At 44.4% G+C, this 23,867-nt stretch overlaps 1 protein-coding gene across 1 annotated transcript in view; it reads right to left on the bottom strand.

The window, feature by feature from the left end:
* Positions 1 to 23,867, bottom strand: part of ACOT12 (acyl-CoA thioesterase 12) — a 66,968-nt gene that overhangs the window by 17,175 nt on the left and 25,926 nt on the right. The window contains exons 9-13 of the mRNA XM_044291627.1: positions 22,853 to 22,908; positions 22,330 to 22,393; positions 21,109 to 21,192; positions 5,550 to 5,683; positions 2,818 to 2,946 (exon numbers count right to left, since the gene is read on the bottom strand). Of these exons, the coding sequence (XP_044147562.1) occupies positions 2,818 to 2,946; positions 5,550 to 5,683; positions 21,109 to 21,192; positions 22,330 to 22,393; positions 22,853 to 22,908 (467 nt within the window). The remainder of the gene's footprint in view (positions 1 to 2,817; positions 2,947 to 5,549; positions 5,684 to 21,108; positions 21,193 to 22,329; positions 22,394 to 22,852; positions 22,909 to 23,867) is intronic.

Below are 23,867 nucleotides of genomic sequence, written 5' to 3'. Positions count from 1 at the left end.
GCTGTTTTGGCACAGTTTTGTCATCTTTAATTTTTTTTACAAGATTCATCCGACATGGTAGATCATGTGCTATTTTTATAGAGCAGGTTGTTACGGACGCAGTGATATCAAATATTTTTGTTTGTTTCAGTTTTACATAAGGCATTTTTTTTTTAAATTATGTTTTTGTGTGTCTATTTTCTGAACGCCATATGTTTTTTATTTTTCTACCGATCGTCTTGTGCAGGGGCTCGTTTTTTGCAGAAAGTTGAGGTTGTTATTGGTACCATTTTTGGGTACATATGATTTTTTGATCACTCATTATTACACTTTATGAGGCAAGGGGACCAAAAAATTGGCTGTTTTGGAACAGTTTTTTTTTTTAACTGCGTTCATCTGAGGGGTTAGGTCATGTGACAGTTTTATAGAGCAGATCGTTACGGACGTGGCAATACCCAATATGTATACTTTTTCTTATTTATTTAAGTTTCACACAATAATAGCATTTCTGAAACAAAAAATAAATATGTCTTAGTGTCTCCTTAGTCTGAGCCAATTTTGGGTGATTGTCTTAAATAGGGGCTCATTTTTTGCGGGGTGAGGTAACGGTTTGATTGGTACCATCTTGGGGTGTATACGCCTTTTTGATCGCTTGGTGTTGCACTTTTTGTGATGCAAGTTGACAAAAATGGCTTTTTATTTTTTTATGGTGTTTATTGGATGGGGTTGATCATATGATATTTATAGAGATGGTCGTTACGGACGCGGTGATACCTAATGTGTGGTTTTTGTTTTGTTTTTTTCATTTTTTATAGGAAAAGGCAATTTCATTTTTTTTTACATTTTTAATTTATTTATTTTTACTATTATTTTCACTTTTTTTTTTTTCCATCAGTTCCCTCTTGGATCTTGAAGATCCAGTGGGGCTGATGGTTGTACTATACTTTGCATTGCAAAGTATAATACTACCAGATTTCCTGTAGGTGGCAACACCGGACGCTTTTGCAAAGCATCCATGGCAACCATTGGGCGCTGCAGCCCCGATTGTTGAAAGAGGGAGCCCCCTCCCTGCATTAACCCCATGCCGCGGCATCTATGGGGTTACAGCAGAATGTCAGCATAGAGCAGACACTCACTGCTGATGGCAGCGGCTCAGGAATGGAGCCTCCGCCATCACACACAGCAGGGGGACCACATCGGGGGCAGCGCTGGAAAAGGGGAGGGGGGAAATCGGCTCGTGTTTCCTAGGGGGGCCCATGGACACCCAGACCAGCCACCATCTTAATAGACTCCACATCCAGCCCCTCAACAGGTTAAAATGCAAAACCTGCCTTTAAGCTTTAAAGAGGACCTTTCATCGGTCCAAACATTGTGAACTAAGTATCATGACATATACAGCGGCGCCCAGGGATCTCACTGCACTTACTATTATCCCTGGGCGCTGCTCCGTTCTCCTGCTATGTCCTCCGGTATGTTTGGGGGACTTGGTTATAGTAGGCGGAGTCTGCCCTTGTTCTGCTGGGAGTCTCCTCCTCCTAGGCTGTAGCGCTGGCCAATCGCAGCGCACAGCTCACAGCCTGGGAGAAAAAAAAACTCCCAGGCTGTGAGCTCTGGGCTGCGATTGGCCAGAGCTACAGCCTAGGAGAAGGAGACGCCCAGCAGAACAAGGGCAGACTCTGCCTACTATTACCAAGTCCCCGAACATACCGGAGGACATACCAGGAGAACGGAGCGGCGCCCAGGGATAATAGTAAGTGCAGTGAGATCCCTGGGCGCCGCTGTATATGTCATGATACTTAGTTCACATTGTTTGGACCGATGAAAGGTCCTCTTTAATATTGTTGTGCCGTATGCAACTGACACAGTAGCAGCCGAGAAGTGGAACATAAGCTATTCCACTGTGCTTTCTTCGTCAAACTAGCTTTGCAGGACAAAACACACATACAATGCATTAGAAAAATCTTCAGACCCCTTTTCTTTTTCATATTTTGTTATATTGTGGGCTTCTGCTACAAAAAATAAATAAAAAATAATTAAAAAAAACACCTCTCTATCTCCCCCCGATCCCCCCCCCCCTAGTGTTCATGACAGATCTGTCATGGCTATACAAGTTATAATACAATCGGATCAGTTCATGACGGATATGCATGCGGTTGTATTATTGTAACGGAAGCGTTTTTGCAGATCTATGACAGATCCTCAAAAAAGTTAGGCTACTTTGACACCAACTCAGTTATTCCCTCATCGGCCATTTAGACTTTCACTTTCATCAGAGAAGATCACATATTTTCTCAAATGCCATGTTAAAGGGAACCTGTCACCAGGATTTTTGCCATAGAGCTGGGGACATGGGCTGCTAGATGGCCGCTAGCACATCTGAAATACCCAGTCCCCATAGCTCTCTGTGCTTTTATTGTGTTTTGATCGATATGCAAATGAACTTGATATGTGTCCTGTATCCGGAGAGGAGTCCAGCGGAAAGGAGCCCAGCACCGGGATGCCAGCACAGGGAATGAACATGATGCCGACACTGCGCATGCGCTAGCTCGCACATCGCGAGATTTCGGCGCTCCAGCTCTGTGACGTCAGCCAGCAAGGAGGAGATTCGGAGGACGCGGGGCGGTGCTGGGCTCCTTTCCGCTGGACTCCTCTCCGGATACAGGACACATATCAGGTTCATTTGCATATTGATCGAAACGTTTTTTAACACAATAAAAGCACACAGAGCTATGGGGACTGAGTATTGCAGATGTGCTAGTGGCCATCTAGCAACCCATGTCCTCAGCTCTATACCCAAAATCTTGGTGACAGGTTTCCTTTAAAGTACAGTAAACTCACCCAGTTTTAAATGGATACCTCCGAGACATAAGCATCACAAAATCTTTGGTCTTGCTTTGCTTTACAGGCGGGCAGGTTACATAAAATATTTTGTCATCATCACCAGCAGATTCCACAATGTCGCAGCTTCTACAACCAGAACATAAAAAATACTGTGAAATCTGCACTGAAAAAACCGGAGCAGAAATTTAGGATGCATGTGAAAGTAAGGTTTAAGATTTAAAGGGGTTATCACAATACATTAGTAAGTGCCTTGTATTAACTTTTTCTACATGATAAATGCCATTTGCCCCTTTAATGGTCCTCAAATTACCTACATACAGACATCATGATATGGAACAGGTGAAGCGGAGAAGATTGAAAGATTGATATAATTTTTGTGGACAAAAACATATATACGTATTTTTCTCCCTATAAGACGCACCAAAGTGTGTGTGTGTGTGTGTGTGTGTGTGTGTGTGTGTGTGTGTGTGTGTGTGGGGGGGGGGGGGGGGGAGAGAATGTCAGTGCGTCTTATGTGGAAAATACTAATGAGTTCTCCATTATGGAAGCACTCATTAGTGCAAGACGGTTGGAGTGTGATAAATGCGGTGCTCCCTCTGCGGGCTGTGTACTCACAGATTCCTGGTCTTCCTTGGTCGCACGCTGTGCTGTGATCTGCGTACAGAGTAAGGTCACAGCACAACGCGGCAGGAAGAGTGCTGATCTCAGGAGTGGCTGCGGTGTCCAGACCAGGAGAAGAAAGTCGATTTAGTTTTTTCTGCTCTGAGCTCTGATCTGAGGTTTGTATAGGGATTCTCATTCTCATTGGGGCTCTGATTTGAGGTCTGATTGGGGGTCTGATCAGAGTACTGGTTGGGGATCTTATTAACATTGGAGGTCTGACTGAGGATACATGCAAACAAACGTATTTTGCTTCCACGTCCATTCCTTTTTTTTGCGGATAGGATGTGGACTCATTTCTATTGAGCTGTTAAAAAAGCCGGATAGTCAGTTTGTCCATGGTTCCATGCCACAGAAAAAAAATAGAGCATGTCCTATTTTTGTCAGTTTTGCGGACAAGGATTGGCATATACAATGGATCCGCCAAGAAGAAGAAAAAAAAAAAAAAAAAAAAACACGGATGCCATCTGGACGTCACATTTTTTTTTTTGCAGATCCGCATTTTGCAGACCACAAAACACATACGGTCGTGTACATGTAGCCTAACATTGGTGGGTCTGATTGGTGGTCTGAACAGAGGCCTAATGAAAACTTTTTTTTCTTATTTTCCCTCCTCTAAAACCTAGGTGCGTATTATGGGCGAAAAATATGGTATAACTACAAATACTGAGATCATGACCACCTATGTATACTCTACAATGTTAAAGACTATCGTAGGATGTGATGATGAACAACTTGTGATGATGGTTGCAGATCGGTATTAAAAGCCCAGTAGGCTTGGTGGTTACAGGATCAGACTTAAAAAGGCAAGAACAACCATTTTCTAATGGGTCACCAGACATGGGGTCTGAAGCATAAAAACACAAGTCTCTTCCTTTTCTACCTATTCTTTATCTGTGGCGCTTATCTAGATAATTTACATTGCTGGATGGTTCTTAGTGAAAGCAACATTCAAGTTCCCAGAAATTAGAGTGTTCTTCTCCAGTTTTTCTTCACAAGCGTGAAAAAACTGATTGCATCTGCACAGAAAAACACTGAATGCAATTGCAGACAAACTATCAGACCCCGACTCATTCCGTAAAACATTACAAAGTGGGTTCTACAACAGCGGTACAGGTTGATCAGGGGTTACCCTTTAAATGCCCCAAGCACATTGCCCGCTTCACTTGTTTGCTTGGTGCTCTGATCATTGTAAGCAGTTTGTAAAAGGGCGAAGTGGCGCTTTAAATTGTTTCATACATGCTTTGAGTATAAGGGGGGGGGGGGGGGGGGTTGTCCTGGTTGGCGCCCACCCACAGTGTGATGTCTGTCCTATTGTCTGCCTTCTTGTGTCTGATGTGTAAAGGGGGTTTGTAGAGGAGGAGATGACAGGAGGCAGTTGAGGGAAAGAGGACTGCTGATAGCAGTGAAGATAGCGCTACTAACACTCTGACCAAACACGTCTGTGTGCCCCATCATAGCAGGAGTTGCCAGTGTACTGAGCGCCCACACTGATGCCATGTGTGCCCTGAGAGAGTGAAACCACAATGTTTTTCACCCAAGACAGGGGTCAGCAACTTTGGGCAGGCACTCCAGCTGTTGCAAAACTACAACTCCCAGCATGCTCCCTTCACTTGTATGGGAGTTCTGAGAACAGTCAAGCAAGGGTGCATGCTGGGACTTGTAGTTTCACCACAGGTGGAGTGACAGAGGTTGCTGATCCCAGCTCCAAGATATTGTTCAATTTTCTATAGTAACCACCAATACATCTGTAACCATCAAGCTTTTCAACCAACTGTGACTGGAACCACCAAGTACTGTGCCTCCTGCTGAAGTCAAGTTTCAATTACATATAAAATGTTCATCTTATTGCGCACCATCCTCAAGTGGGGACCCAGAATAGTATCTGGGGCCACACATAGGACTGACTCTTACCCGCTGCCAAGTAACAGAAGCCCTATCCATTGGCAGAGAGGTTCACTCTACAGGCCTACCTAAAGTAGTTGGAGCCAAGTGCTAACCTGCAGTTACAATTTAAAGGGGCCATACAACCATACAAGACCACCACACAAAACATGTTTTTTTCTTACAAGTAGTGAACATCCCAGTGCGGCCGCAGTCCAAGGTCCGATAGCAGCAGATAAGCCTGGCTTGCTTGAACCTTCACCTGCATTTCAATTTTTATTGTCAAAACGTCATTTTCTTCATATGTAAATACCTGGATCTGAAAGAAGGCAAAATGATAATGACATGAAGGATTCAGTGCATTTCATATCGTAATACAAGACCATGGTGAACCTGGACACTGTCAAAGGGAAGCACCAATGAAAAGTGTAGGTCCCAAACAGGACACATGAGGGGTGACAATACCTCACCAGGACAAGTTGGAACCTACACTATAGATTACAACTAGGGATGAGCAAATAGACTTTGGAGAAGACATCCGAAGTAGATTCACAAAACTTTGTTCCAATACTGTACGGAGCAGGAGCTTGTACAGTATTATAATGTATTGGCTCCAATGAGTCCATTTGTACTGTAAAAAAACATTTCCTGAACTCTGGTTCGGTTCCAAGGTACCATTCGGAGCAGGAGCGCCGTACAGTATTGGAACGAAGTTTTATGCAAATCTACTTCAGATGTATCATCCGAAGTCGATTCGCTCATCCCTAATTACAACTACAGACTGGTTCTGTTCCATCTAGAATTGGTCATTTTAAAATAGACTACAGAATTTTCTGAAAAAGCATTGCTTTTTGAAACAATCCTGTGAACTGTACTGTAAAGTTCACATATTTGGGCTCTTTCTACTCCTTTTTGGGGCAGAGCACAGCCCTCAATATTTCAGATACCTGATCCCCACCGTTGGTTTCTGGCTTCATTGCTCCCCCACATAGGTGCCACTGGTCTCAGGTCTCCCTATATAAACATCCGGATTGATGCGGGTAACATTGCTGCTGCAGGCAATGACTGGCTGCAGTGGTGACAGGTCACCCATATGTCATGTTAACCGGATGTTGACATGGACAGACTGAAGACCTGCTAGGGGGAGCAATGGAGCCAATACACAGCAGCAGGGATCAGGCAAGTACGATTCCCACTGTGGGTCCAGCCATGCTGTTCGGGGGGTGTAAGCAGAAAAGGAATGAACAACCCCTTTAATTTTTTTTGCAGAAAAAAAAAAATGAACACTTTCTGCCACATATCACAAATGATTGCTTGGGGGAGGTTTCATAATCAGGTGTTGGCACTTAGGTCAACCATTATGAGATTGGTGAGGGTTCCAGTATCCCCATGGGGGGCTGTGGTGCTCAGATGTGATCTATTCATAGTGTACAAAGCACAGTGGTGTATCCTGTATAGTGGCTATACTTGATCATGCTGCTCATTCCCATTTATTCGAATGGGCCTGAGCTGCAGAACACCCATATAACCTATGGATGTGATGTCATAGGCCGAGTAAGAGACCACAGCAATCTGAGCACTGCACCCCCTTCAAACAGCCGATCATGTAAACCGATATTAAAAGGGATACATCCATCAAAAAGGGCATTCAAAAATTCTAAAAATAAAAAATTGTTAGACGTTTCTTTTTTTTTTTCATTTCAGCTGTACTAGACCATTACATTGAATACAAAATATTCTGATTCTGTTGCAGTCAGTACAGGGAGATAAAACTCCTATATAGATAGGGCATCCATTGTCAGTTTACTGCTGTAGTGAGGGGAAGAGGCTTCCCAATAGTATAATAGTAGGTGTAGAATTGCGATAACCGTATGGCAGCTCTATCGTTCTCTTGATAGGCATAGATGTCCACAGAAAAGCAGTGCACTTATCGGTGTAATGAATAATACTCTAATTGGGTCACTCATCCCTATCCGCCTCTGATCGGAATGAATCGTCTGACTGAGAAAGTCAAAAGTGAGGCTGTCTGCTGCGTTACATGTCCAAGCAAAGAGGAAGTTAGAGTTTGGACAGGAAAAAGAATTCATGGAGTGGTTCCAAAAAATTATATCCACACATTGCATACGGGACCACTTTACACTCTTACAACTGATTGAGGTGGAGTGGCTCTGGCCTGCTCAGATTCACCCAAACTCCAGGATATGGGCTTGTCCAGCTAAAATACCTCCTCATGCTTTACAGCACTCCATAGCTTTCACCAGGGATATTTGGTACAGGTACCTCCTCTTCCACCTTTTATATTCACACCTCACCTTTGCAGTAGTACGACTTATATTATGGCCAAGCCCTGGATTGCAGCAGGTTTATTTTGTTTTAAAGACCTGAAGGTGTTTTATGACTTGGGGCTTGTTCACATGACAGTTGTGCTCTCGTGGCCATATTGCGGGACGCATACAGCGGTTCCGCAATACCCGGGTCACCAGCTGTGTGCATTCCACATCATGGATGAGGACCCATTCGCTTGAATGGGTCCGCAAATTTAGAGATGCGGTGCGGAACGGAAGCATGGAACGGAAGCCCACAGAAGCACTACGGAGTGCTTCTGTGGTGTTCCGTCCCATGCTCCCGTTCTGCAAAAAGATAGAACTTGTTCCATCTTTTTGCAGAACGGACGGATGGCAGACCCCATTCAAGTGAATGGGTCTGTGATCCGCATGCGGCTTCCCCACGGTCAGTGCCTGTGCATTGCGGACCGCAATTTGTGGTCCACAGCACAGGCACGGAGCCCTTATGTTCGTGTGAACAAGCCCTTATACTGATGACATATTCTTTGGATAGATCATTAGTATCTGATGAGGGTCAGACATTCGGGACCCCTGACCATCAGCTATTTGAGGAGGAAGTGCCGTGGCCTTATGGTTCTTGACGCCTACCCTCAGCCAGTGATGTCACGTTCATCGGTCACGTGGCCTTGTGCCAGGCTGCTCCTCCACCTGTTGACTGCTGCAAAGTGCATTATTGCTCTGTTCTGGAAATGCATAGCCCTACCATCGAGATCCCATCTGTATGTTCTTGTTAAGAACCTCCATTCTTTGTTTGGACTACTTACAACTCTTGAGATTCAACTATGGTCTTTGTCTATTTCTGTGAACTATGTATTCTCTTTTCCACTAGGAGAGAATTTTTCTCTATCTCTATAATAAAAGTTGAGAAAAAATATGTCCAGAGCTCCTTTGAAAAGTAGTTTTCCTTTACACCAGTTTAGATAAATCTCCCCCATAAGCTGTTAATATACGGACATTTTGAGGTTAGTGTCCCTTTAAAGTCCCAATCTTTACTCCTGGAAAACCATTTAACATTGACTTGATAATACCCAACAGTGAGACAACTTTCAGTTCCATCATTCTTACTCAATACTATTGCATCTTCGCTCTGATCCGAGTCCTCAATGGAAGGATTTCTCCATTACTCTATTTACAATCTGTACAGGTGAAACTCGAAAAATTAGAATATCGTGCAAAGTTCATTTATTTCAGTAATGCAACTTAAAAGGTGAAGCTAACATATGAGATAGACTCATTACAAGCAAAGCGAGATATTTCTAGCCTTTATTTGTTATAATTTGGATGATTATGGCTTATAGCTTATGAAACCCCAAAGTCACAATCTCAGGTCCCCTTTGCTCAGGGAATATGGATTAATTAGCTGACTAGAGTGACACTGAGCCTAGAATATTGAACCTTTTCACAATATTCTAATCTTAAGTTGCATTACTGAAATAAATGAACTTTTGCACGATATTCTAATTTTTCAAGTTTCACCTGTAGGTTTATCAGAAAGACGATGGTGCATTTTAGATCCACTAGGGGGCACTGGTGAACTTTGGAATAATAATGCAGATCTGATTCTGATTTTGTAATAAGCCTGAAAATTGTGGCAACAGGGTTAGCAATTTTCCAAAAACTTATATTTAGTCAAGGTATTTTTTTATTTTTAAGAACATACTTAAAAACTATAACTATAAAACTGAGAACCTTAAAAAAAAAAAAAAAAAATAATATCATACCACTGACATTCATGAGACTTTCATGTTCGGATTCCTAGTAAGCTTTAAAAATATATCAATCACTGCTGGCGGTGTGAACGAGAGCAAGGTTCTATGTTGCATATCTGGTGGGACTGCCAGCTGATAAAGCCTTTCTGGGAGAAGGTTTTGGATATTTATACCAGCTATTCGAACCAGTCAATACCTAATACTCCCCAGGTTACACTGCTGTCTCTCATTCCGGGCTCTATCTCACAAGTTAAGAAAGGGGCAATGGCGTAACTACCGGGGAAGCAGCTGCTTCGGGGCCGGGCTGCCAAGGGGGCCCGGCGCCCCGACAGCGTGTGTGACAGTTTATTTTCAAGTTAGTTAAATATCGTGTTCAGGGCCCCTTCACAGCAGCCGCTAGTGTGATCTAATCTTACTGTCTGCTAAAGTCTCCTGGTCTGGGATTCGAACCCACAACCTCCAATCTAGCAGTGTATCATTTACCCTCACAGCCAAAAAGGCTGCATTACAACTCATTGAAAAAATATGAGACTTCTACTCTTATAGCTGGCTAATTGTACATCTATACACATGACAGCTGCCCAAACACACCTAGCACTGCTATATCTCTATATGACAGCTGTCCTTGCACACTCAGCTCTGCTATATCTCTATATATGATAGCTGCCCCAGCAAACCCAGCTCTACTACATCTATACACATGACAGCTGCCGAAACACAGCCAGCTCTGCTACATCTATACACATGACAGCTGCCCCAGCACACTCAGCTCTGCTATATATATATATATATATATATATATATATATATATATATATATATATATATATATATATATACTGTATAGCAATACTTAGAGATATACAGAGCTGAGTGTGCTGGAACAGCTGTCATATAGAGATATATCCGAGATACTGCTATATCTGTATATGACAGCTGTCTCAGCACATTCAGCTCTGCTATATCTCTATATATGAGCAGCTGTCATGTGTATAGATGTACACTTAGCCAGCTATAACAGTAGAAGTCTCATATTTTTTCAGTCAGCAGCAAGGCAGCTGGTATGGTCTAGTGGTTAGCTGCTTTGCCTCTGAAGCAGAAGGTCGTGGGCTCGAATCCTGGCAGAATCTTTTCTGAAATACAAGCACTGACTCCATATAAGGACATACAGGGCGGGACCCAATACAAGGCGGGACACAGGAAGAGGCTGCATCGCATCGCTGACATGGAGGTAAGTAGAAGTGTTTATTATTATTTTTTTATACCCGACTTACTGCCATGGGGGAGCGGGAGGCACCTGATACTGGCAGTGGCACCTGATACTGGCACATGGGGGGAGGGGGGTTGGCACCTGATACTGGCACCTGGGGGGGGAGGGGGGTTGGCACCCGATACTGGCACATGGGGGGGGGAAGAGGGGTTGGCACCTGATACTGGCACATGGGGGGAGAGGGGTTGGCACCCGATACTGGCATGGGAGGGGAGAGTGGCACTTGATACTGGCATGGGGGGGAGAGGGAGAGTGGCACCTGATACTGGCTATTGGGGGGGAATGGCACTTGATACTGGCACCTGGGGGGGGAGGGGGGTTGGCACCTGATACTGGCACATGGGGGGGGGGGAAGAGGCACCTGATACTGGCACATGGGGGGGGGGAAGAGGCACCTGATACTGGCACATGGGGGGGAGAGGGGTTGGCACCTGATACTGGCATATGAGGTGGGGGGGAGGGAGAGAGGCACTTGATACTGGCACTTTTTTTGTGGGGGGGGGGGGGGAGATGGCACTATGATACTGGCACATGGGGGGGGGGAGGAACCTGATACTGGCACATGGGGAGGGAGAGAGGCACTTGATATTGGCACTTTTTTGTGGGGGGGGTGGCACTATGATACTGGGACATGGGGGGAGAGGCACTTAATACTGGCACTTTTTTGGGGGGGGAGATGGCACTATGATAATGGGACATGGGGGGAAGAGAGAGGCACTTGATACTGGCACATGGGGGGGTTTGGCACTATGATACTGGCACATGGGGGGTGGGAAGGAGAGAGGCACTTGATACTGGCACATGGGGGGAGATGGCACTATGATACTGGGACATGTGGGGGGGGAGAGGCACTTGATACTGGCACATGATGGGGGGGCATCTATGGGGACACTTACTGGCACATTAGTGGGGGGCATTATGGGGGACACTAGGTCGGCAGCCTATCAGAGGCCGGACACTGAGGGGCATCTACTGGGGCCCTATATATGGGGCATTTTATACTGGTACATTATGGGGGGCACTAGCAGGAAGGGGGGGGGAGGAGCACTATGGGGGAATTTACTGGGGGCACTATATAGGGGTATTTTATACTGGCACATTATGGGGGCACTATGGGGACATTAGCTCAACTGGGGGCATTACAAGGGGATATTTTTGTACTGTCACATTATAAGGAGAATTATTACTACTGGGTGGGCATTATGGTGGGCTTTATTACTCCCCCATGGTATAACCCCCTAGTAGCAGCACCAGCCTCTCCGTGCTCTGCTATCCCTCTGCCCCTTCTCCAAATCCTTATTATGAAATCTCTCATTAGGATAAAACACAACATCGGCCGAGCCCCCGGCCAAAGTGTGGAAGTGGCGTCCGAGACCCCTAAGGGCCAAGTCAAGAAATTGTAAGTGTTCATATGAAATATGTTTATGTTGTACACATATAGCCTACACTGTGCCCCACAATGTACAGTATACCTCTATATTGTGCCCAACGTACAGTATACCGCTACACTGTGCCCCACAATATACAGTATACCGCTACACTGTGCCCCACTATATACAGTATACCGCTACACTGTGCCCCACTATATACAGTATACCTCTACACTGTGCCCCACAATATACAGTATACCTCTACACTGTGCCCCACAATATACAGTATACCTCTACACTGTGCCCCACAATATACCTCTACACTGTGCCCCACAATATACAGTATACCTCTACACTGTGCCCCACAATATACAGTATACCTCTACACTGTGCCAAAGGAGTGGGGTTTACACAGGAGGAGGGAGATGCGAAGCGCGCTGGGGGGGCCCTTACAAATATTTGCTGTGGGGCCCAGTCACTTCTAGTTACGCCCCTGGAAAGGGGCACTACGTCTCTTAGCAGTGGCGCGCATGGTGATTCCAAGGCACTGGAAAACCACTCCCCCCCCCCCCCCCCCCCTACATTGTCTGAGTGGGCCAAGGAATTGAAACACATTCTTAGGATGGAAGAGTTGATAGCCGACAGTCAGGAAAGGGGCGGGATTTACCAGAACAGATACAACTCTCTAACTTTCTTTCTAGAATCTCAGAGATTCAGAGATCTGGTTTGTTCCTGAATTTTTCCCCAGCAGGGTCCTTGGCAGGTGTACCCTTTCCTTGGTTTCCCTCCCCTCTTCCTAATCCTCTTTCCTTTTGTGTCTTTTATTTTTGATGTATTTTAGGAACCTCCGTTTAGGATTACTCACTCAGTGTTCTCACTTGGGCATTCGAGGGCTCACACTAAACCTTATTCTCCTCCACAATGATAGTCCTCCTTGATTGGGGTTCCCTGTTATGTCTGGGATGTTCGAGTCCCTTTAACTGTTACAATGTCTGTGATACTTCAGCTGTTTTCTGAGGGTCCTGCGTGTCCCTGTGTTGGGCTGTGTCCATATTACTTATATCATTGCCTGTGATGTAATGTGTCATTTGCTTATGAAAATCAAAAAATGAATAAAATAAGATTACACAAAAATATATTAAATTATAATGCAGTGTCTGAGTGCGAGTCCTTAAGGAATCACAGCTAGCCGTCTTGAGGATTTTGGTTTAGTAGGTTTATTTGCCTAGCGAAAACATATGGTACGCAAGTTCACATGGCATGATTTAAGCAGGTTGTGACTGCTGGGCTAGAATTCAGTAATATTACAGTACTGATAGGGCAGGTGCACACTATGAGGGAGCCGAGTCCGAATTGTGACCCCGAATCCCCCCCCCTTCCCCTCCCCAACTCATGCCCATGACTGGCAGGTTTCTTTCATGTTACAATCAGGAAAGGTACCAGGCCTCGTGGGGCACCAAAGCCCACATCTCCTTAAAGAATAAAATGTATTTTTTGGCAGATTGTAACAGGGCAGGTTTTAAAATCAGCAGGATCAACCCCCCCCCCCCCCCCCCCCCTTGGTTTACTGACAAGTGCTACTTAAAAGGGTATCCAAACTGTTACTGACAGCACACAAAGGTGCAGAAGTGCTGCTCAGAACGTTCTGCACCTTCACTTAGCTTTTGGGCGTGTGGAGTATGTCTCTATAGAACGTATATGGGATCTGTAGGCTACACACTTTAAAAGCAGAGCAGATGAAAGCCCAAGGCGCAGAACACACAGCAGCGCTTTAGCAGCTTTGGGTTTCCAACCAAGGTAGGCAGTCTTTTAGAAAAACAATATGCATTAAGTTTCAGGCTTCAATCCTCATTGATTCTCATAGTCCTGATATTCAGTTTGTAACCTGCTCCTGAGGTCAGACTTCTCATGTGAGTGGGTCTCTCCGTAATGCATCCTGGATCTGTGTGTCCAGGATGCTGCCATCTTCCCAGAGGAGGGCATAGCCAGAGGGCCCACCTGTAAGAATAGTTTGTGGGTCCCTTGCTGTTCAAAAGCTAATTTATCAAGGCTCTCATCAGGGGTGTAGAGGCTGCTTTGGGGCCAGAATCCAAAGGGGCCCACCCAGGAGGATAACAAGGACCCCCTCAACAGTATTATACAGGTCCTTCTCAAAAAATTAGCATATTGTGATAAAGTTCATTATTTTCTGTAATGTACTGATAAACATTAGACTTTCATATATTTTAGATTCATTACACACCAACTGAAGTAGTTCAAGCCTTTTATTGTTTTAATATTGATGATTTGGGCATACAGCTCATGAAAACCCAAATTTCCTATCTCAAAAAATTAGCATATTTCATCCGACCAATAAAAGAAAAGTGTTTTTAATACAAAAAAAGTCAACCTTCAAATAATTATGTTCAGTTATGCACTCAATACTTGGTCGGGAATCCTTTTGCAGAAATGACTGCTTCAATGCGGCGTGGCATGGAGGCAATCAGCCTGTGGCACTGCTGAGGTGTTATGGAGGCCCAGGATGCTTCGATAGCGGCCTTAAGCTCATCCAGAGTGTTGGGTCTTGCGTCTCTCAACTTTCTCTTCCCAATATCCCACAGATTCTCTATGGGGTTCAGGTCAGGAGAGTTGGCAGGCCAATTGAGCACAGTAATACCATGGTCAGTAAACCATTCACCAGTGGTTTTGGCACTGTGAGCAGGTGCCAGGTCGTGCTGAAAAATGAAATCTTCATCTCCATAAAGCTTTTCATCAGATGGAAGCATGAAGTGCTCCAAAATCTCCTGATAGCTAGCTGCATTGACCCTGCCCTTGATAAAACACAGTGGACCAACACCAGCAGCTGACATGGCACCCCAGACCATCACTGACTGTGGGTACTTGACACTGGACTTCAGGCATTTTGGCATTTCCCTCTCCCCAGTCTTCCTCCAGACTCTGGCACCTTGATTTCCGAATGACATGCAACAGTCCAGTGCTGCTTCTCTGTAGCCCAGGTCAGGCGCTTCTGCCACTGTTTCTGGTTCAAAAGTGGCTTGACCTGGGGAATGTGGCACCTGTAGCTTATTTCCTGCACACGCCTGTACACGGTGGCTCTGGATGTTTCTACTCCAGACTCAGTCCACTGCTTCCGCAGGTCCCCCAAGGTCTGGAATCGGTCCTTCTCCACAATCTTCCTCAGGGTCCGGTCACCTCTTCTCGTTGTGCAGCGTTTTCTGCCACACTTTTTCCTTCCCACAGACTTCCCACTGAGGTGCCTTGATACAGCACTCTGGGAACAGCCTATTCGTTCAGAAATTTCTTTGTGTCTTACCCTCTTGCTTGAGGGTGTCAATGATGGCCTTCTGGACAGCAGTCAGGTCGGCAGTCTTACCCATGATTGCGGTTTTGAGTAATGAACCAGGCTGGGAGTTTTTAAAAGCCTCAGGAATCTTTTGCAGGTGTCTAGAGTTAATTAGTTGATTCAGATGATTAGGTTAATAGCTCGTTTAGAGAACCTTTTCATGATATGCTAATTTTTTGAGATAGGAATTTTGGGTTTTCATGAGCTGTATGCCAAAATCATCAATATTAAAACAATAAAAGGCTTGAACTACTTCAGTTGGTGTGTAATGAATCTAAAATATATGAAAGTCTAATGTTTATCAGTACATTACAGAAAATAATGAACTTTATCACAATATGCTAATTTTTTGAGAAGGACCTGTACAATAGCATATACAATGACCAGTGGCGTACCGCCAATATAGGCAGACCACGCAGCTGCTGTGGGGCCCATGCAGGGGGGTGCCCGGAGCGCATGGAAGGCCCGACCCCCTACATCTGTATTATGTACTATGTTCACTGCCTACTACTAGTTATATGGGGCATTGAAGCGGCTCACTTGTCTTCCATCCCGGGCCCTGCTTTCCCTCTGTTCAAGTAGTAAGGTGTGCGGGCCCCTTCATCCTCCCTCCCCTATATAAGCCTCTATAGGATCTGTTATCGTGTCGCGCTCAGGATGGTTCAGTTGCTATGACAACCACGACGCTTGGTTGGTTGTCACTTTCTATTTCACCTGCACATTCCTTTCTGCTAATCACAACGCAGCTGACCGCCCCGCCCAATATTTGCAGTCAGCAGCCAATCTCCAACCGCTGGTTTCTAATCTAAACTTTCATTGGCTAAGGGGAGGAGATTCATTGGGCCACTCGTCCAATCGGTGAGCTAGTTTTGGTCTCATTCTGCAACACGTGTAGACCCGGAAGTAGGAAACCTCGAGCGTGTGGATTGTGTTGCGCAGGTAAGAGGTGTGTGCTGCCCGGTATCCTGATGTTACTTGTGTTGGTGGTTATTGACTTAGCTAGCCATGGTCTGCAAGCTGTGACTGCCGTTGTGGTCTGCAGTTCAGGGTTTGCTGAGAGTTGCAGTCCTCCCAGTAAGTTCAGCCAGAAACTGCTGGACCAGGTACTCAAAAATGACGCAAAGGAAAACTAACTTAGCTGACTGACTATTACCCAGAACAAGCACACCTATTGGAATGTGCATGCAGAGACCTTGAGCAATTTCATGAGGGCAGTATTCACTATAAGCAGCACGCAAGCACAGTTTATAAGGCAAGGGGGGGCTATGGTGGCACTGGTACACTATTGTGCCAGCGTCACCATACCCCCCCATGAACTGTGCGCTGCTTATAGTGGACAGTGCCCACAGACAATGAATGTTTTTTTTCCTCGATATTGAAACCCTATGATGGATCTCAATACTGGAAAATAGAAACGCAAGTGTGAAAGTAGCCTAATACGTACCCCTGCCCCGCAGAACCCGCGTCACTCTGTTGCCTACACAGCTGCCACTGCTGGGGGTATGGCAGAGGAGGAGCCAGGGCTGGTGGTGAGATGGGCCATTGGTGGTTAGTAGGTGGAGTTAGTGGGGCCCCATCTAGATTCTTGCTATGGTGCGCAATGATTTCTATGTACGCCCCTGAACAACACTGTAGAAAACGGACAGACAGTGGCTGTTGGGCCTAGTCAGAGCGATTTTGACTAGCCACAGGAGTGGGAGGGGCGCTGCAAAGTAGTTCCTGGGGGTGGCCCCATTCAAAAAAATTTGCTGTGGGGCCCAGTCATTTCAAGTTACATCACTGGATCTCGTCAAGGTGCCCCTTACTATGGTTCTCTAGCCAAGCCATCTATTAGATCAGAATACATCAGTAATTTTGAGCCAAGGGAACCTTGGTGGCCTTTTAAAAAATATTTTGGTATGGGTGCACCTTGGATATGCAGCTGCACAGGTTGCATCAATGGCACACTGTCCTCGTTTTCGCCTGGCAAACAGCCTTATCTGTGCAATCCTCCCTCCTTTAATTCTGTCCTCTCAACGCACACCTGCCATATGCAACCTCTTCCCCTTCCTTGTTGCTATATCCAACACAGGGAAGAGAGGAGGAGAACAGTCATCAGAAACAGCAACAGTGCTGTGAGGAATTGATATCAGATTTAGCAGCTGATCACTTAGTGGTTTTCTGTGATTGATAGATAACCTATCCTCCGCATAGGTCATCAGTATCTGATCTGTGGGGGTCCGACACCCGGGGCCCCCGCCAATCAGCTGTTTGAGCAGGCACCAACAGTTCTGTGAGTGCCATGGCCTTCTCACAGCTTACCGAGCACAGCACCGTACATTGTATAGCTGCTGTGCTTGACAAGCAAATACAGAAGTGCTGGTTCCTTCTCAAACAGCTGATCAGCGTGGATCCTGGATGTCAAACCCCCACAGATCAGATACTAATAACCTCAAGCTACATTCAATAACCTAAAGGCATTTCCATTGCATTTCTCACGGGAATTCTACATGCAACTGGTGAAGCTAGGGAAATGATGAGAGTTTATCATCTTCAATTATTTGTACAAGAGATTGCAACTCAGACTTGACTCGCATACATGGGTGGTTAAATATCTAAAACTGCTCAAAACAACCAGTATATACTCATCCATATTCTCCTCTGCTTCTTCCTGCACTGTGCTCTGCTCCTCACCGCCGATCTGTTTTTCTGGCTGCAGCAGTGACATTCTGTGTCCACAGGTCACTGCTCCAGCCAATCACTGGACTCAGACGTCTTGTGCATGGCAGAGGCCGGCAATTGGCTGCAGCAGTGACTTGTGCAAAGAATGTCACTACTGCAGCCAAGATGACGTCAGCAGAGGGAAGACCAAAGCTCAGTGCTCAAACAAACAAGGGAGAAAACAGGTAACTAGCCATTAATTTGTTTTTTTAGGCTATTCACAGTGGTTTTATTTAACTTGGATAACCCCTTATAGTAGTTTTCCAGTTTACATCAAAAGCTTTTAAAATAACCATTTATGAAGGTAGCTGCAATTTTGTAATGTATATATTTTAGCTTTATTGCTCCTATCTTCTGTTGCGGGCTGTGGGCACATGACCATGTCTGTCTCTTTCCCATTTCCTGTGAGGTCTATAGGTGGGGCAGTTATAGGGGATTGTCTGTAGCTAGCTGGGTGGGAGGAGCTATAAACTAGTTGGGCTTTGTTAGTGGTGGCACTGGAGCTGTGGCAGAGAAAGGAGAAGCTGTATCCAACCAATAACATGATGCACAACAGGAAGTGCTACATACAGGATGGAAAGGAGCAAAATTGATTTGTTTACATGGTGAATGTTCTGCCCAGCAGGGTTAGAAAATGATTCAATTTCATTTTGCCAGGGTGTTTGAATTTCTGTAATGATTAGTGTTATTATAGCACCATCTAGTGGTGTTAAGTTGTATTACACTTCATTTTTCCCGTTACAAAGACTGCTGCATTGTGGGTGGTGCAAAGCCTTGTGGGAGTGCAAAGCATCCTCAGAAAGAGAAGTCTCCAGTCACCAGGACACATCAGCAGAGCTTTCCTATGCATGTCTCCTTTACAAACTCCACCATCCTTGTAAAATCATATCTGGTGAGAGATCTACCTTTGTTTCAGGGATATTAGGTTATGCAGAGCTGTTCAGTCAGTTGTAATTGTACTCGGAGTGGTTACTACTGTTATTTAGACATGTAGTCTTACGTATAGGCAGCCATTTTAATATGTGCTTCAGTGTTCTGCAAATGTTACATAACATATATAACGTATAGAATAGCAACTTTTATTCTTGTAGTTTTACCACACACTTATACAATCTCTCACTCACGCGCATTGTGCAGAGTACAATCTGTTGACCAATAAACAAGTTAGACTACAAAGAACAGTCCTCTTATTTCGAAGACAGGAATGGTTTATGCTGAATGTCAGACTGCACACTGTGTGAACGTGTATGAAGACAGAACAAAGACAGAACAGTGAACATGGGTCAGAAGAGTCCAAATTGAGAAAAAAAAAAAAGTGGTGGTCAAAAGTTTTGAGAATTACATAAATATTGAAAATTGGAAAAGTTGCTGCTCAAGTTTTCATAATAGCAATTTGCATATACTCCAATTTGCATGTTATGAAGAGTGATCAGATGAATTGCATAGTCCTTCTTTGCCATGAAAATTAACTTAATCCCCCAAAAAAACTTTCCACTGCATTTCATTGCTGTCATTAAAGGACCTGCTGAGATCATTTCAGTAATAGTCTTGTTAACTCAGGTGAGAATGTTGACGAGCACAAGGCTGGAGATCATTATGTCAGGCTGATTGGGTTAAAATGGCAGACTTGACCTGTTTAAAGGAGGGTGATGCTTGAAATCATTGTTCTTCCATTGTTAACCACGGTGACCTGCAAAGAAACACGTGCAGCCATCATTGCGTTGCATAAAAATGGCTTCACAGGCAAGGACATTGTGGGTACTAAGATTGCACCTCAATCAACAATTTATAGGATCATCAAGAACTCCAAGGAAAGAGGTTCAATTCTTGTTAAGGAGGCTTCAGGGCGTCCAAGAAAGTCCAGCAAGCGCCAGGATAGTCTCCTAAAGAGGATTCAGCTACGGGATTGGAGTGCCACCAGTGCAGAGCTTGCTCAGGAATGGCAGCAGGCAGGTGTGAGCACATCTGCACGCACAGTGAGGCGAAGACTTTTGGAAGACGGCCTGCTGTCAAGAAGGGCAGCAAAGAATCCACTTCTCTTCAAAAAACCATCAGGGACAGATTGATCTTCTGCAGAAAATATGGTGAATGGACGGCTGAGGACTGGGGCAAAGTCATTCTCCGATGAAGCCTCTTTCTGATTGTTTGGGGCATCAGGAAAAAGGCTTGTCCGGAGAAGAAAAGGTGAGCGCTACCATCAGTCCTGTGTCATGCCAACAGTAAAGCATCCTGAGACTATTCATGTGTGGGGTTGCTTCTCATCCAAGGGAGTGGGCTCACTCACAATTTTGCCCAAAAACACAGCCATGAATAAAGAATGGTACCAAAACACCCTCCAACAGCAACTTCTTCCAACAATGGTTTGGTGAAGAACAATGCATTTTCCAGCACGATGGAGCACCATGCCATAAAGCAAAAGTGATAACCAAGTGGCTCGGGGACCAAAACGTTGACATTTTTGGGTACATGGCCTGAAAACTCCCCAGATCTTAATCCCATTAAGAACTTCGTCAATCCTCAAGAGGCGGGTGGACAAACAAAAACCCACTAATTCTAACAAACTCCAAGAAGTGATTATGAAAGAATGGGTTGCCATCAGTCAGGAATTGGCCCAGAAGTTGATTGAGAGCATGCCCAGTCGAATTGCAGAGGTCCTGAAAAAGAAGGGCCAACACTGCAAATACTGACTCTTTGCATAAATGTCATGTAATTGTCGATAAAAGCCTTTGAAACGTATGAAGTGCGTGTAATTATATTTCACTACATCACAGAAACAAAGATCTAAAAGCAGTTTAGCAGCAAACTTTGTGAAAACTAATATTTGTGTCACTCTCAAAACTTTTGGCCATGACTGTACATGATGTAAGCAACTACATGAGAATATCTTAAAAACCATTGTAATCCTGGAAAACCCCTTTAAAGTTTAGCTTGTTTTTAAGGAGAGTAATATTTTGGTTCTTTAGCAGGGTAAGAAAAGCAGTCAATATAAAATTAACTGTACACTTACATTTTTCTTTGTGCTGATCAATTCCCATCCTTCTCTAGAGGCTAGTATGGTCAGAGCAGCAACATTATTGTAACAGAGATAGGACTAAAGAGAACAGAAAAGAAGGGCTTTATCAGCTGTATTCTATATTACATACTAAAAAGTAAGACGTGGGGCAAGAAAATCCTGTACATAGATTCCTGGAGTCTACCTCACCCCCACAAAAAAATAAAAAAAATTAGAGAATATAATATAATATAATATATCTCAAGAAATATTGTATATAGATACTGGTGTACCGCTAATATAGGCAGACTGTGCAGCTGTTAGAGGGCCTGTGGGGGAAGAGGGCCTGGCCACGGATGAAAGGTCTGCCTCCCAATTACAAATACAGAGACACGACAATCAGGCCCAGTTGAGCAACACACTAAGACCTCTTGCACACAACCGTATGTATTTTGCGGTCTGCAAAAAACACAGATGACGTCCGTGTGCATTCTGTATTTTGCAGAACGGAACAGCTGGCCCTTCATAGAACAGTACCATCCTTGTTCGTAATACGGACAATAGGACATGTTCTATTTTTTGTGAAAATAGAGACATACGGAAGCTGAATGCACACGGAGTAACTTCCATTTTTTTGCGGGCCCATTGAAGTGAATGGTTCCGCAAAAAAATGATAAAACGTGGAACGGACACTGAAAGAAAATACGTTTGTGTCCGCAAGAGGCCTAAGTCAGCAGACTCAGCAGTGCACCGAAGTTTAAAAATTTTTATAAAATAAAAATAAGTTGGGCTGGGGCCTGCCTGAGGGGTTGTGGATGGGACATTATAATTGAGAAAAACAAAACAAAATTAGCAACCAGAGTTTAAGCAATCCCCTTCTCCAGTGGACTGTGCCCACTGCCGCTTATAATAGTGTCACTGCAATACCTCCCCATGAACTGTGCCTGCTGTTTATTATATAGTGTACCACTGCCATATGGGGCATATGGGGGTGGTGCACTATATAATATGTGGCAGCAGGCACAGTTCCTGAGGGGGCTATTTCTAGTACATTTTTTACTGGTGGAAAAGGGTTATGGCAGGGGAGGAGCCAGTAAGGTAGTCGGAGGGGCTAGGAATAGGGCATGGGGGAACAATTTAGATTTTGGCTATTGGGCCCAATAACTTCTATGTACACCCCTGTATGAATCGATATCAGTTCATATGAGACACTCTGAATTACACAATTTTACCTACTTGGTTGCTTTTCTCCCAAGAAAGAGAGACAGGCTTTTCTGGCTTGCTGGACAAGATGTATTTTCTAGAAGGGGAAAAAGATCATTCTTTTATAAGAGTGGTAAAAAAAAACCCATCTAAATGCTTCCCTCAAATGCAAACCCTCTCCCGCAGAAATGTTGATTTTAACTATTATGTATGACCAGCTCTGCAGCGTTACTTCAGCCTCCAGATTTCCTATCATTTAGGTGCACCAAAAGCCAGATTAAGCCGCCTGTGTCTCAAATTAAAAACATTTTACTCCAGCAAATTTTTTATTTTATTTTTTTTACTACCAAGACTTGTGTAGGAAATGTCAGTCTCCCAAGTTTTCACCAATGTCGTACCTGCTGCTTTATTGCAAATTAGGGCAGTATACATTAATGTTTAAGATGCTGTTCTCTATTGATCGGCTTAGATGGAGCAGCCCCCAGGGCCTAAACTGTCCAGTTCACAAGCTACAAAGGCCTAGACAACCCCATGAACATCAATTTGTACACTATACCTTGCTACGCGTATTTTCCTTCGTGCAATGGCTCCACAAAATCTTCTGATACTGTCCTAAAATTAATCAAATAAAAGCAGGGTTAAACGCATACTTACCATTTGCAAACTGAATTACATAGGGAGTCAGGGCTCCACCGTTCATACAAAATTGCCAGATTCTGCCTTTCCAGTTGTCCAGGTATAGCTTGGAGCCAAGGGGCAGGGTATTGGGAGCATCAAACCAGAGAACTTTTTTAAAACTGTGGTTTAATTATAATCTTAACAGGCACTACCATTCCTACAACCTGCTACTGTCTTAAGTGCCTAACCAATGTGTGACACCACCATGGCTTCTGTTTCCAGGTCTGTTCATTAGGTGCTATGTAACTTATGCATTATATTTCATGCACTGTGCCTGGTTTACCAGCAGATGGCAGTGTACATGGCAGAGATCTTTAATTAGAATGGAACTTACCATTCCATTCATCCTCCTTTTGGGCACAAGTGGGCTAGGCCTGTTTCCCACCAAGGGAGGGGTTGCAGGAAGCTGTATACTAAAAATGTTTTGTCACAGCAAACAACTAACTCTTTTCTGTTGTGTAGCTGTATGAAGGCTTTGTTTGTTTTTAGTGACACCATTTTGGGTACATATAACTCTTTCATTAGCTTTCTGGATGGTAGAAATAAATAAGAAATTCTGGCTAGATATTAGCCCCACCCATAGGACAGGGCTAATGCTGATTTCACAATATATAAAATCAGAATTGTGCTTTGAAGTGTTGAATTACTTAAATTCAATTGCCCAGCCCTACTCCAAAATTAGCAGTTATGTGGCTTAACACTGAAAAATACACTAGTATGCACCAGAATTGCAATAACTGCTATGTCACGTTACCTCACATTTCCCCGCAGTTAAGTGTGCCTCAAACTGCACAATGCCTTATATGCCATGTGAAATGCACTGTGCACATTGTGGAAACTGCACTGTGAACTGTTGGAATGAAAGTGTTAGGCCTCTTTCACACGGGCGTCAT

Source organism: Bufo gargarizans, chromosome 1 (genome assembly GCF_014858855.1).
Source record: "Bufo gargarizans isolate SCDJY-AF-19 chromosome 1, ASM1485885v1, whole genome shotgun sequence".
Classification (NCBI taxonomy): Eukaryota; Metazoa; Chordata; class Amphibia; order Anura; family Bufonidae; genus Bufo; species Bufo gargarizans.
Note: the sequence above shows the minus strand (reverse complement) of the source record. Positions and strands in the feature narration are given on the sequence as shown.